At 40.8% G+C, this 15,388-nt stretch overlaps 1 protein-coding gene across 3 annotated transcripts in view; it reads left to right on the top strand.

Annotated features, from left to right (window-relative positions):
• Nucleotides 1-1,278: 1,278 nt before the first annotated feature.
• LOC133558913 (apoptosis-stimulating of p53 protein 2-like) overlaps nucleotides 1,279-15,388 on the top strand; it is a 97,437-nt gene continuing 83,327 nt past the window's right edge. For all 3 annotated transcript variants that reach the window (XR_009808058.1, XM_061910074.1, XM_061910075.1), the window contains exons 1-2: nucleotides 1,279-1,388; nucleotides 1,653-1,800. Coding sequence is in view for 2 of the 3 variants with exons in the window: in XM_061910074.1 (XP_061766058.1) it covers nucleotides 1,771-1,800 (30 nt within the window). In the remaining variant the exon portion in view is untranslated. The remainder of the gene's footprint in view (nucleotides 1,389-1,652; nucleotides 1,801-15,388) is intronic.

The following is a 15,388-nucleotide window of genomic DNA, read 5'->3' on the forward strand; positions in this document are numbered from 1 at the left end:
CAACTTGAGGGTTGCAGGTTCGATTCCCGCTTCCGCCATCCTAGTCACTGCCGTTGTGTCCTTGGGCAAGACACTTTACCCACCTGCTCCCAGTGCCACCCACACTGGTTTGAATGTTACTTAGATATTGGGTTTCACTATGTAAAGCGCTTTAAGTTGCTAGAGAAAAGCGCTATATAAATATATACTTCACTACTTCACAGCGCTACATGAGAAGCAAATAATCACTTTTTTAAAATAACATCATATGCATTTGTGCAAAGTAAAATCAGAGAGGTGAGCCTACTGTAGAGAATATAAAGTGATTTTTGGCCCAGGACGTATTTTGTTTTATTCATTATTGAAATATTTTTTGCCACCTTATGTTGTATGTATCGTGAGATCGACAGGCGGATCGGTGCGGCGTCTTCAGTAATGCGGACGTTGTACCGATCCGTTGTGGTGAAGAAGGAGCTGAGCCGGAAGGCAAAGCTCTCAATTTACCGGTCGATCTACGTTCCCATCCTCACCTATGGTCATGAGCTTTGGGTCATGACCGAAAGGATAAGATCACGGGTACAAGCGGCCCAAACTAGTTTCCAGGTCTCTCCCTTAGAGATAGGGTGAGAAGCTCTGCCATCCGGGAGGGACTCAAAGTAAAGCCGCTGCTCCTCCACATGGAGAGGAGCCAGATGAGGTGGTTCGGGCATCTGGTCAGGATGCCACCCGAACGCCTCCCTAGGGAGGCGTTTAAGGCACGTCCAACCGGTAGAAGACCCAGGACACGTTGGGAAGACTATGTCTCCCGGTTGGCCTGGGAACGCCTTGGGATCCCCCGGGAAGAGCTAGACGAAGTGGCTGGGGAGAGGGAAGTCTGGGTTTCCCTGCTTAGGCTGTTGCCCCCGCGACCCGACCTCGGATAAGCGGATGATGATGGATGGATGGATGGATGTTGTATGTTTTGTATATGATATTTCCAGTTCATTTTATCATCTATTAATACTCCCAAAAAATCTGGTTTCTTTTACCCTTTCGATATCTATTCCATCTATTTGTATTCGTGTCTGATGCTCTTTTCTGTTACCAAATAGCATTATTTTAGTTTTACTGAGATTCAAGGATAGCCTGTTTTTGAGTCACTTGAGGAAAAAGCGCTATATAAATATAAGTCACTTCACTAAGTCTGTATTTTTGTTACATATTATGTATGTTTTCAATATGTAGCAATACACATCACCAGTAGAGGGAGCTGTTACGGAGCTGAGAAGGGGGCGGAGCTAGAATTCCACAGTGGCCTCCTCCTCTTCCCGCCCTCCTTCCCTTTACGTCACTCTGGGATCGGCTGCGGGCTAACAAGCATCGCCATCCACCAGCGGAGTTTACGCCTCTTTACCTTCGCCTTCTTTCGGGTAAGCAAATTATAAAACATCCACGCTCTAACCACACATTTTTTTCAGTAACGTGTGGCGTGTTGCTGAATCGAACACACGTTGTTTTTAAAGCGTATTGTTGTTACGGTAACGAATGTGCGCAAACTTGTTAAGCGAGGCGACGTCAAAACTACAGCGGAAACTTTCACAGGCCTTGTTTAGTGTTTGCAACAGGTCCCGCCGCGATGAAGTGTTTTGAATATATTATCCATAACATTTGTTGTGTTTGTGTTTTCATGGTAGGACGAGGGATCGATCCAGCCAGCCAGGAGAAAGTCGCCTTCACGGGCTGTGGGATTAAAGTCGCTCCGCTTTCGTCGAAACTGCCAGTCGTGCGGATTCATGCCAGATTGTTAGCTAAATGCGGTACGAAGCTAAAAAAATGATGCCGGTGAGTTCAAGACTTTAAACTTCACATTTATTCGTAGTATTTGCCTTTTGGGTTATTTAAGCACACCTACAATGTTATTGAATGCATAAGACATGGCGAATCTGCTGACTGTAAACACAGGTTTGAGTTGCCGGCTACTATTGTGCCTATCTACTGTATGTGACGTCATCTATTTGTTTTGTGACGTACTTTTGACATTGCATGTAGGATATATGCACTTGACACAATTACGTAATAGCACACTAAGAGCTGTATCAGAATGTTCTTAGTGTCACTAAATAAGGCAATTTTCCTCTCCTGTATACTTGTCTACCTTATCTGACGTTATGTATTTGTTTTGGTTTTTTGAGCTTTACGGTGGAAGAGGGGTTAGTAGTCAGGGTTCAATCCCGGGCTTGGGATCTTTCTGCGTGGGTTCCCTCCGGGTACTCCGGCTTCCTCCCACTTCCAAAGACATGCACCTGGGGATAGGTTGATTGGCAACACTAAATTGGCCCTAGTGTGTGAATGTGAGTGTGATAGTCGTCTGTTTATCTGTGTTGGCCCTGCGATGAGGTAGCGACTTGTCCAGGGTGTACCCCGCCTTCCGCCCGATTGTAGCTGAGATAGGCGCCAGCGACCCCAAAAGGGAATAAGCGGTAGAAAATGGATGGATGGATGGACGGTGGAAGAGGGGTTAGTGCGTTTGCCTCACAATACGAAGATCCTGAGTAGTCAGGGTTCAATCCCGGGCTTGGGATCTTTCTGCGTGTGTTCCCTCCAGGTACTCCGGCTTCCTCCCACTTCCAAAGACATGCACCTGGGGATAGGCCCCTCCCACCTCCAAAGACATGCACCTGGGGATAGGTTGATTGGCAACACTAAATTGGCCCTAGTGTGTGAATGTGAGTGTGATAGTCGTCTGTCTATCTGTGTTGGCCCTGCGATGAGGTGGCGACTTGTCCAGGACATACCCCGCCTTCCGCTCGATTGTAGCTAAGATAGGCGCCAGCGCCCCCCGCGACCCCAAATGGAATAAGCGGTAAAAAATGGATGGGTGTATTTGTTTTCTGACGTAATGTTGACATTGTCTTCTTGCATGCAGGATATATGCGCCTGACAAAATTACGTAATAACACACCAAGAGCCGTGTCAGAATGTTTTGCCTTTTGTCGTTGCAAAATAAGGCAATTGTACTCCTCTGCAACACACTACCCTAAATCAAACCCCGTTTCCATATGAGTTGAGAAATTGTGTTAGATGTAAATATAAACGGAATACAATGATTTAAATGCACTACAAAGACAAGATATTTGATGTTCAAACTCATAAACGATATTTTTTTGCAAGTAATTAACTTAGAAGTTGATGGCTGCAACATGTGCCAAAGTAGTTGGATCACCTTTTCTTTTATCAACACTAAAACGTTTAGGAACTGAGGAAACTAATTGTTGAAGCTTTGAAAGTGGAATTCTTTCCCATTCTTGTTTTATGTAGAGCTTCAGTCGTTCAACAGTCCGGGGTCATTTTACGCTTCATAATGCGCCACACATTTTCGATGGGAGACAGGTCTGGACTGCAGGCGGGCCAGGAAAGTACCCGCACTCTTTTTTTTACAAAGCCACGCTGTTGTAACACGTGCTGAATGTGGCTAGGCATAGTCTTGCTGAAATAAGCAGGGGCGTCCATGAAAAAGACGGCGCTTCGATGGCAGCATATGTTGTTCCAAAACCTGTATGTACCTTTCAGCATTAATGGTGCTTTCACAGATGTGTAAGTTACCCATGCCTTGGGCACTAATGCACCCCCATACCATCACAGATGCTGGCTTTTGAACTTTGCGTCGATAACAGTCTGGATCGTTTGCTTCACCTTTGGTCCAGATGACACAATGTCCAATATTTCCAAAAATAATTTGAAATCTGGACTCGTCAGAACACTTTTCCACTTTGCATCAGTCCATCTTAGATGATCTCGGGCCCAGAGAAGCCGGCGAAATTTCTGGATGTTGTTAATAAATGGCTTTCGCTTTGCATAGTAGAGCTTTAACTTGCATTTACAGATGTAGCGACAAACTGTATTTAGTGGCAGTGGTTTTCTGAAGTGTTCCTGAGCCCCTGTGGTGATATCCTTCAGAGATTGATGTCAGTTTTTGATACAGTGCCTTCTGAGGGATCAAAGATCACGGTCATTCAATGTTGGTTTCCGGCCATGCTGCTTACGTGGAGTGATTTTTCCAAATTCTCTGAATATTTTGATGATATTATGGACCGTAGATGTTGAAAACCCCCAAAATTTCTTGCAATTGCACTTTGAGAAACATTGTTCTTAAACTGTTTGACTATTTGCTCACACAGTTGTAGACAAAGGGGTGTACCTCGCCCCATCCTTTCTTGTGAAAGACTGAACATTTTTTGGGAAGCTGTTTTTATAGCCAATCATGGCACCCACCTGTTCCCAATTAGCCTGCACACCTGTGGGATGTTCCAAATAAGTGTGTTTGATGAGCATTCTTCAACTTTATCAGTATTTATTGCCACCTTTCCCAACTTCTTTGTCACGTGCTGCTGGCATCAAATTCCGAAGTTTACTATTATTTGCAAAAACAAAAATGTTTATCAGTTTGAACATCAAATATGTTGTCTTTGTAGCATATTCAACTGAATATGGGTTGAAAAGGATTTGCAAATCATTGTATTCCGTTTATATTTACATGGAACACAATTTCCCAACTCATATGGAAACAGGGTTTGTAATAGGTTAGTACTTCTCTCAGAGTGTCAATCAAAACTTCTGTAAAATGTTAATGTTGTATTTAAGTGAATCTGTCAGTGTCTACAGCAGTGTTTTTCAACCTTTTCCGAGCCGAGGCACATTTTTTTTCATTGAAAAAATGTGCATGCACACCACCAGCCGAAAACATAAAAAAATCAAACTCAGCAGCTGATATTGACAGTAAAAAGTCGTTCTCGCAATTGTTGGATATGAATTCAAACCATAACCAACCGTGCATCAATATAGCTCTTGTCTTAAAGTAGGTGTACTGTCACCACCTGTCACATCACGCCATGACTTATTTTGAATTTTTTGCTGTTTTCCTGTGTAGTTTTTTAGTTCTAGTCTTGCACTCCTGTATTGGTGGCTTTTCCTCTTTTGTTGGTATTTTCCTGTAGCAGTTACCTGTCTTCCTTGAACGTTACTCCCCGCATTTGCTTTGTTTTCGCAATCCAAGACAATTTCCTCATTTGTGGGGTCATTGTTGACTGTCATGTAATGTGCGGATGTACTCTGTGGACGCCGTCTGCTCCACACGCTGTAAGTCTTTGCTGTCGTCCAGCATTCTGTTTTCGTTTACTTTGCAGCCAGCTCAGTTTTAGTTTTGTTTTGCATAGCCATCCCCAAGCTTCAATGTCTTTTGTTAGCGGCACTCGCCTTTTGTTTGTTTTTGGTTTAAATGTTAGATATCTTTTTTCCTGCACACTAGAGATGTGCGGTTTGCGGTCTCATCCGCGGAGTCCGCGGGTAAACAGCAGGTCGGGCGGTGGACATGATGAAAAAATAGATTTTAATTAGATTCGGGCGGGTGGCAGTTGAACCATCCAGAGATATTTGATACACATGGTTCTGGTATCGGTATCCTTTGCCATTCAAAGAGCCATTAAAGACCCGTGTCATAAAGCGAAGAAGTCAATAGGAGATGCTATTAATCTCTTGAATGACTGCCGACAGTCACCCAGATAATAAGTATTAGGGCGTGCTATGAAGCCGTTGACTTTGTCGCCTACTACAACATGTACGATCTGCTTGTCAGTCAAGCATCATGTTGTGTGTGGCTTCTGCGGCAACACGCACACGACTGCAAGGCATACTGGGTGACACAGAGTACACTAATGGTTGTGATATGAACAATTTTAACACTCTTAGTAATATGCGCCACGCTTTGAAGCCACACCAATTAAGAACGACAAACACATTTCGGGAGAACATCCTCGCAGTAACATAACATAAACGCAACACAACAAATACCCATAATCCTTTGTATTCATGACACTTCCTGACTATTTTATACACCCTGAACCCCCCCGTGCGTCGGTAAGGTGGGCGCGGGGGTGTAAAATATATTCAGGATGTGTCATGAATACAAAGGATTATGGGTATTAGTTGTGTTGTGTTCATGTTGTGTTACTGTGAGGATGTTCTCCCGAAATGTGTTTGTCAATCCTGTATTGTGTGGCTTGATAGCATGGCGCATATTAGTAAGTGTTAAAGTTGTTTATATCACAACCCTCAGTGTACTTTGTATCAACCAGTGAGCCTTTCAATCTCATACGTGTGATTGCGGAAGCTGCACACAACATGTTGCTGGTTCAACAGTCGGTTCGTACATGTTGTTGAAGGTGTCTAAGGCAATGGCTTCGCCCATATTCTTGTCATCAGGACGAACGCTATTGAAAAGTCGCGAGAACGTTAGCGGCTCCAATTCACTTCATTACTCTGTGAAACAGGTTTAAATAGCTCTGTGAGTGGTAAAGGTGACCAACCTCTAATGTAATTCAGCGGGCGGGTACGGTCCTGATAAAATGATGGTTCGGGTGGATGACGATTTTGATGACGCGGATGATATAATTGCCTATCCGCGCATCTCTACTACACACTGCCTCCCGCATATTGTGATCACAACAACCCATGTTCCCCACATCTACAAAGCAATTAGCTACCTGCTGCCTCCTAGTGATATGGAAGAGTATTACACGGTTACTCTGCCGAGCTCTTGACAGCACAGACACTCAACAACGGCACATTTGCGGATTATAATTACATTTTTCTACCGCCTGTCCCATGGATGGATGGATGGAATTACTGGTTTGCAAAAAATAATTTTAACCCAATTAGGTGAAATTACATAATTTCCCATGGCACACCAGACTGTATCTCACGGCACACTAGTGCACCGTGCCACAGTTGTTGAAAAACACTAGTCTCCAGTGCAATGTCATGCAAAATATAATCCGCTCTATCTTGTTCACAACCTTGCCAGCATTATCATAATCATGAAGGGTCCAGTGCGTTTTGCTGCAGTGTTGTCTTTGCTTTGCTGTTGAGTTCCTTAATATAAATGTCCGTGGGAGATTTGTTGTCAAGGGCTTCTTGCAAGCAAACGAGAGTGTGGATGTAAGGCTTCTTGTGGTTGTTGGATTGATAGTGCAGTAATTTACATTAAATATTCCATATTGATGTTTTGCACCAATGTCATTACACACTGCCTGTGAAAATGTCCTGGGTTTTTGCTCTTCTGTGTTAATGACACTGAATGAGAAGGCCGAAGTAGGCCAGGTAATTTTCCGGCCTCTGAGGTGGTAAGAGGCGAGCCTTCCCCTGTGTAAATTACTGTATTTTCCGGACTATAAGGCGCACTTAAAATCCCTTTTTTATTTTCTCAAAACTCGACAGTGCGCCTTATAATGTACGGAATAATTTTGGTTGTGCTTACCGACCTTGAAGCTTTTTTACTTGGTAGATGGTTAAATAAGTGTGACCAGTAGATGGCAGTCACACATAAGAGATACGTGTAGACTGCAATATAATGGCAATATTCAAGTAAACAACACCAAAATATTATATGTTCCATTGAAGATATACAATTAAATTTATATTTCTCCTTCTAAGATTATATTGCTCCTATGTGTTCTATTTGTGGAAAACATCTTTTTATGGACCTCTAAGATGTAGAAATAAAGTAAACAAAATGTATCAAAGATAATGCTGTGAGAAAAAGCTGAAATGTTGACTGAAATAATGAATGAAGACACAGATTTGTCTTTAAATGTATGGATAATGTTTCTTTAGCCCATGTTATTACACCACAGTGACATCAATGACTCTCACCTATTAGTTGTCTTTTGTAGTTTTTACCCAACAATCTAAATTGTAATCAGAAATGGAGTTATTTAGAAAAAAAAATCCAGAATCTATTTTTGGCCAAATTCGTTTGCAGTGTTTTATGCCTGGCACTTACGTCGTCACACATCTAATTATGTGATTGCAGGATGCCATTTTTGGGATTGGTCTGAAAAGCCGTGCACAGATAGAAACATGTGCATGCACACTGCCTAGTCGACTGCATTGCAATTGTTAGTCCGCTCCACAGATATATCTTACAAAAGCACTTGACTTGAAAGACTGCAAAATCCCCCCCCACAAAGTCAAAATATAATAATTTCACTAGTGCGATTGCCCTTCAGCACAAGGTACATGGAGCAGATGAAAAATACTAAAAATGCAGGTGTGTGTGTATATATATATATATATATATATATATATATATATATATATATATATATATATATATATATATATATATATATACAAACCCTGTTTCCATATGAGTTGGGAAATTGTGTTCGATGTAAATATAAACAGAATACAATGATTTGCAAGTCCTTTTCAACCTATATTCAATTGAATGCACTACAAAGAGAAGATATTTGATGTTCAAACTCATACACCTTATTTTTTTTGCAAATAATAATTAACTTAGAACTTCATGGCTGCAACAAATGCCAAAGTAGTTGGGAAAGGGCATGTTCACCACTGTGTTACATCACTTTTTCCTTTAACAACACTCAATAAACGTTTGGGAACTGACAAAACTAATTGTTGAAGCTTTGAAAGTGGAATTCTTGCCCATTCTTGTTTTATGTAGAGCTTCAGTCGCTCAACCATCCGGAGTCTCCGCTGTCGTATTTTACGCTTCATAATGCGCCACACATTTTCGATGGGAGACAGGTCTGAACTGCAGGCGGGCCAGGAAAGTACCCGCACTCTTTTTTTTACGAAGCCACGCTGTTGTAACACGTGCTGAATGTGGCTTGGCATTGTCTTGTTGAAATAAGCAGGGGCGTCCATGAAAAAGACGGCGCTCAGATGGCAGCATATGTTGTTCCAAAACCTGTATGTACCTTTCAGCATTAATGGTGCCTTCACAGATGTGTAAGTTACCCATGCCATGGGCACTATTACACCCCCATACCATCACACATGCTGCCTTTTACACATTGCGCCTACAACAATCCAGATGGTTCGGTTCCTCTTTAGTCCAGATGACACGATGTTGAATATTTCCAAAAACAGTTTGAAATGTGGACTTGTCGGAACACTTTTACGCTTTGCATCAGTCCATCTTAGATGATATCGGGCGCCGTTTCTGGATGTTGTTGATAAATGGCTTTCGCTTTGCATAGTAGAGCTTTAACTTGCACTTACAGATGTAGCGACAAACTGTATTTAGTGACAGTAGTTTTCTGAAAGGTTCCTGAGCCCACGTGGTGATATCCTTTAGAGATTGATGTCGGTTTTTGATACAGTGCCGTCTAAGGGATCGAAGGTCAATGTTGGTTTCCGGTTTCCAAAAAACAAAATTATGCAAATCCGCTGCTTGTTGAGAAGAGGGATGTTTGCTTTCATATTACCGCATTTTTCGGAGTATAAGTCGCTCCGGAGTATAAGTCGCACCTGCCAAAAATGCATAATAAAGAAGGAAAAAAAACATATAAGTCGCACTGGAGTATAAGTCACATTTTTTGTGGTAAATGTATTTGATAAAACCCAACACCAAGAATAGACATTTGAAAGGCAATTTAAAATGAATAAAGAATAGTGAACAACAGACTGAATAAGTGTACGTTATATGAGGCATAAATAACCAACTGAGAAGGTGCCTGCTATGATAACGTAACATATTTTGGTAAGAGTCATTCAAATAACTATAGAACTATAGAACATGCTATACGTTTACCAAACAATCTGTCACTCCTAATCGCTAAATCCGATTAAATCTTGTACGTCTAGTTGTTACGTGAATGAGCTAAATAATATTATTTGATATTTTACGGTAATGTGTTAATAATTTCACACATATGCCGCTCCTGAGTATAAGTCGCAAACTATGAAAAAAACTGCGACTTATAGTCCGAAAAATACAGTAGTTTCCAATAAAACCAGAGCCATATGTGTATTTTTTACATTAATTTATAGGAAACACTGGATTGTATAAGCAAAGTGTCTTTTAACTCAATTTAGAAAGATACCTGGTAGAAAACCTGAAGTAAACTCACATGCCGTGGATTTGTAAGGATTACATTTTCCACTCAAACTGGAGTTTCCGGCAAAACAGCTCAATCAGAGAAGGGGCAACAAGGTCGTGTTTGCTGGACGACTTCTGCTGGCAAATGACCTGGCCTCCGCTGCGCCTACACATCGTTTGTTATCGCCGAGCGTGCGGCACCGCGTGGACGGCAATAAAGATTGTCACCCTTTCAGAATTGGTTTCATTGCCCGGCATGTTTACCTTGATGCCGTCAGCGTGGAATTTATTTATGTGTGTTTAAATAAGATACAGCCTCTGGTTGCGAGCTGATAAAAAGCGAAATGGCATCTATATGGCCAAGACTGATGTCGTGTATTGTCTGGTAATGACAGCCGTATAACCCATGGTCCTGCTTGTGCAGGCCGAGGGACTGGAGGCTGAAGAGAATGCAGTGCTGTAATTGCTGGCCTGGGATGGCGGTAAATAGGGGGTTGGGGGGGGTTTGGTCGGGGCTGTTAGTGGACACAATGAGCTGCAAAGACTCTTCAGTAATATAGAGAGCAGATTGTATATGGTCTCTGATAAGTAACGTGCACTCTTTACTTTTTACAACAGCGGTTCTCAACCTTTTTTCAGTGATGTACCCCCTGTGAACATGTTTTTAATTCAAGTATCCCTTAATCAGAGCAAAGCATTTTTGGTTGACAAAAAGAGATAAAGAAGTAAAATACAGCACTATGTCATGAGTTTCTGATTTATTAAATTGTTTAACAGTGCAAAACATTGCTCATTTATAGTGGTCTTTCTTGAACTATTTGGAAATAACGGTATAAAAATAACTAAAAACTTGTTGAAAAATAAACAAGTGATTCAATTATAAATAAAGATTTCTACATCATAGAAGTAATCATCAACTTAAAGTGCCCTCTTTGGGGATTGTAATAGAGATCCATCTGGATTCATGAACTTAATTCTAAACATTTCTTCACAAAAAAAGAAATCTTTAACATCCCAAAAAATTTCCCAAAAAATCTAGCTGTCAACACTGAATATTGCATTGTTGTATCTTTCTTACATTTATATTTTCTTGAAGTATTATTCAATACATATATTTATGAAGAATTTTTGAATTTATGCTATTTTTAAGATATTTTTTAAAAATCCCACATACCCCTTGGCATACCTTAAAGTACCCCCAGTGGTACACGTACCCCCATTTGAGGACCACTGCTTTACAACATTACTCATGTGCCTCTGTTTTAATTTCTTGCTCCAATATAAATTGATGTAATAATAATGTAAATATAAATTATAGATAACAAGGTCTAATTGTCACCACCATAAAACCTGTTGTTATTCTTACAGGCCATGTTTTAATGTTCGTAATGGTTATACAAGCGTAAAACACTGACACTAGGGCTGGGGGATATGACCTTCTATTAATATCTCGATTAGGGATGCACCGATTAATCGGTAACCGAATATATTCGGCCGAATATGGCAAAAAAAGCCACATTCGGCCTTCGGTGGAATGAGTTAAAAACAAGGCCGAATAGTGGCGTGTGACGCAATTTTTTGACGCGGTGACGCAATCAACCAACGTGTGGTGACGTTGGGATATGTTGTGTACCTGTATAAGTGTATGAGGTTACAAGCACACACTTATTGAGATTTAGTGGGGCCTCTGTTTACATTATTAGCCTGTTGTGTAGGCTACCTGTATAAGTGTATGAGGTTACAAGCACACACTTAATTGAGATTTACTTAAGCCTTCTGTTTACATTATTAGCATATCTACTGTGGCTAAGCAGACTTTTGCCAAAAGGACAATAATTCATTTGTTGTGGGTTTATCCACTTTAATGCACTTCATTTTTTTTTTGGAATGCATGTTTTGTTTGAAGGCCTAATATAAATGAAAAACTGTGCTTTTTTTGAAAAGCAAAGATTACTGGAATATTAAAATATTCAATAAAAAATTACTTTATTTGAAAAACATGTCTAAATATTTATTCTAGGCTATTTATGCAATATTAAAAAAATTGTGAAAAACTGCATTCATTATTCGGTATTCGGCCTTCGGCCAAGCGTTTAAATTTTATTCGGCTTCGGCCACAAATTTGAATTTCGGTGCATCCCTAATCTCGATATTTTTAGGCCATGTCACGATACACAATACATATCTCGATATTTTGCCTTAGCCTTGAATTAACACTTGATGCATATAATCACAGCAGTATGATGATTCTTGGTGTGTACATTAAAAAAATCTTGTTCATACTGCATTAATATATGCTCATTTTAAACTTTCATGCAAAAAGCGACGTCACAACTAAGTCAATTTACCAAAAACTGGATTTATTAAACAGTTATTAAGCAGTGGCACAAACTAGGGCTGAGCGATATATTGATATACTCCATATATCGTGGGTTTGTCTCTGTGCGATATAGAAAATGACTATATCGTGATATCTCAATATACGTTCTCACGCAGTTGCTTTTAGCTGCTGGTATTACACTACAGGCTCTTCCCACTCCTTGTGTCTCCTTCTCACAGACGCTCCTTCTTACATACGTCACATACTGTCACGTCATACGTCACATACGTATACGCCCTAGCGGAGCAGAGAGGTGGCAGCATGGGTAACGTTAGCTGTGGTGCGAGCGGTAATACGACAGAAAGTAGGTGCCAATCTGGTAACAAATGAAGAATTAATTCCCAAGAAAAACAGCAGGAGATCCATCGTCTGGCGGTGACTTGGCTTCAAGTGGGAATATGTCGAACAGACAACCGTAATTTGTCAAGTGTGGGGCAAAAGCATTGCTACAAAAAGTAGCGTTACTGCTAATATGTAGCATCATTTGAAAAGTCACTTGCAAGAGAATGAAGAGTGCTTACTCCGCATGTCAACATCTCCGTTCGGTGCCACACGCCCACACCATCAAAATGCTGTGGCAAACATTTCCAGATCAACACCGTATGGAAAAAATAGTCAACAGCAAAAGGAGGTAATGTCCGCAGTAACCTACCACATAGCGAAGAACGAACACTATTTGATTTTCTATTATGCAGCTCATTTTCGTTTGACACTTATTGAAATATCTCTTGTGACATCATCCACAAAAGTGCACTTTATTTGTTTTGAACTATTATAGTGGCGTTCTGTACAAAAAGTACACTTTAATTTAGTGTTGTTTCGATACGTCATCTTAGTGACATCATGCACAAAAGTGCACTCATAGCTTGTTTTAAAATGTCTCTGACAATCTTGCACTTTCTGTTTTGAAATGACATGAATGTTTGTGCCACTGCTTAATAACTGTTTAATAAATACAGTTTTGGTCAATTGACTTAGTTGTTGTTTCCCTCTCTGCATGAAAGTTTGAAATGAGCATATATTAATGCAGTATGAACAAGAATGCTTTAATGAAGACACTTAGAATCATCATACTGCTGTGATTATATGCATTCAAGTGTTCATTGAAGGTTAAGGCAAATATCGAGATTAATATCGTGTATCGCGATATGGCCTAAAAATATCGAGATATTAAAAAAAGGCCATATCGCCCAGCCCTAACGGAACACCAAATTGTCTGCGATGTCTGTGTTGTGTGCCATCAGTCATGACAATAGTGCCTCTTTAAACCCTCTTCCGATCATATATTTTAAATTGTGATGAGTACATTTAAAATCAATAGACCATGCAGGTTTTTTTGTAAATTCACCAATCTTTTATCACTTCTTCGTTCCTTCGTCATGAAAACATTTGCTTATCGAGTAGATTCTAAAGTAGATATGCCTCCCTCTCCTTGCACATTTTTGTCCTTTTCTTTTTGCCGTGACACCACGACATATCTCCTCGACTTAGTGACCGTGCGTCATGTCGGTGAGAAAATGAGGCGACTGTGGGAAGCCTGAGTTTGCTATGATTGTGTCAACAGAAACCCGAGCAGGCTTTTTTCTTTGCAGTCTGTGTGGTGTTTGTTATGTCAGCAGGTAGTCATCTGTGTTAGTCAAGAACTCGACACAACCACTTTGTTCAATTTTTTAAAGACAACCACAAGTTGTTCTTCATCAGTCCATTAACATGTTGACTGAGTCAATAGCACCTCTGCTGGTCACTGCCAAGCAGCGCACCAGACCAAACATAAGCACAGCTAGATCTAAGATTGTTTATTTACCGGTCAACTTCTGTGAATGACTGGACTTTTTGGGTTGTGCTTAATGTAGCACTTTAAATAGTGGTATGTCACAGTAGGTGGATCCAGGTTGGAACATGTTCTTATGCAGCTTTACTGTCTCTTAGTCTAACTTTATCCACTCATCAGGGTGGGGTGTAAAATGACTGCATGCCTGTCGATTTTTTAGTGCTGCACGGGGTTCTGGGTATTTGCTCTGTTGTGTTTATGTTATGTCACGGTGCGGATGTGAAATGAAATGAAATGAAATTAATTATATTTAAATAGCGCTTTTCTCAAGTGACTCAAAGCGCTTTACATAGTGACACCCAATATCTAAGTTACATTTAAACCAGTGTGGGTGGCACTGGGAGCAGGTGGGTAAAGTGTCTTGCCCAAGGCCACAACGGCAGTAACTAGGATGGCACAAGCGGGAATCGAACCTGCAACCCTCAAGTTGCTGGCACGGCCACTCTACCAACCAAGCTATGCCGCCCCATGTTCTCCCGAAATGTGTTTGTCATTCTTGTTTGGTGTGAGTTCACAGTGTGGTGCATATTTGTAACAGCGTTAAAGTTGTTTATACGGCCACCCTCTGTGTGACCTGTATGGCTGTTGACCAAGTATGCGTTGCATTCACTTGTGTGTGTAAAAAGCGTAGATATTATGTGATTGGGCCGGAACGCAAAGTCAGTGCCTTTTAAGGTTTATTGGCGCTCTGTATTTCCCATATGTCCGTGTACACAGTGGCATTTTAAAAAGTCATACATTTTACTTTTTAAAACCGGTACTGATAATTTCTGATATTACATTTTGAAGCATTTATCGGCCGATGATATTGGCAGTCCGATATTATCGGATGTTTCTAAATTTTTCATATCATCACATGCCTATACCACACAGACAAGTGCTGTTTTATACAAATCAGGAGAGATAGTGCTAATGTGCAAAAGTTAAATGAAAACATTTCCCTTTTTGTCGCCCTTGACCTTTCTTCCGTTTTACCTTCATTTCTGAATGCTACGTTGTGCGACTCAAACAAGATTGGTGCAGACAAAAAGTACCATTTATGCTTTCCGGCTTTTTTGACGGACTCATGATGATGTGTTGGAACTGTGTCAATTCTTGAAGCAGTGACAGGGGCAGCTGCCATAGCCGCCCGGGGGAAATGATGCTGCAGAAGCATCTCACTGACGTGAAGTAATCACTTTCAGAGGTGACTTTCCTCAGCAAAGGGCCAACTTGATTAATTTGCCTACCTCAGCGAGATTTAGAAGGGAATACAGGCCCACGACTGCAACCTGAAGATTAGCCTCCCGAGGAACCGTCAAGGATGTGACTTTCT

The sequence above is a fragment of the Nerophis ophidion genome, linkage group LG09 (assembly GCF_033978795.1).
Source record: "Nerophis ophidion isolate RoL-2023_Sa linkage group LG09, RoL_Noph_v1.0, whole genome shotgun sequence".
In the NCBI taxonomy this organism is placed as follows: Eukaryota; Metazoa; Chordata; class Actinopteri; order Syngnathiformes; family Syngnathidae; genus Nerophis; species Nerophis ophidion.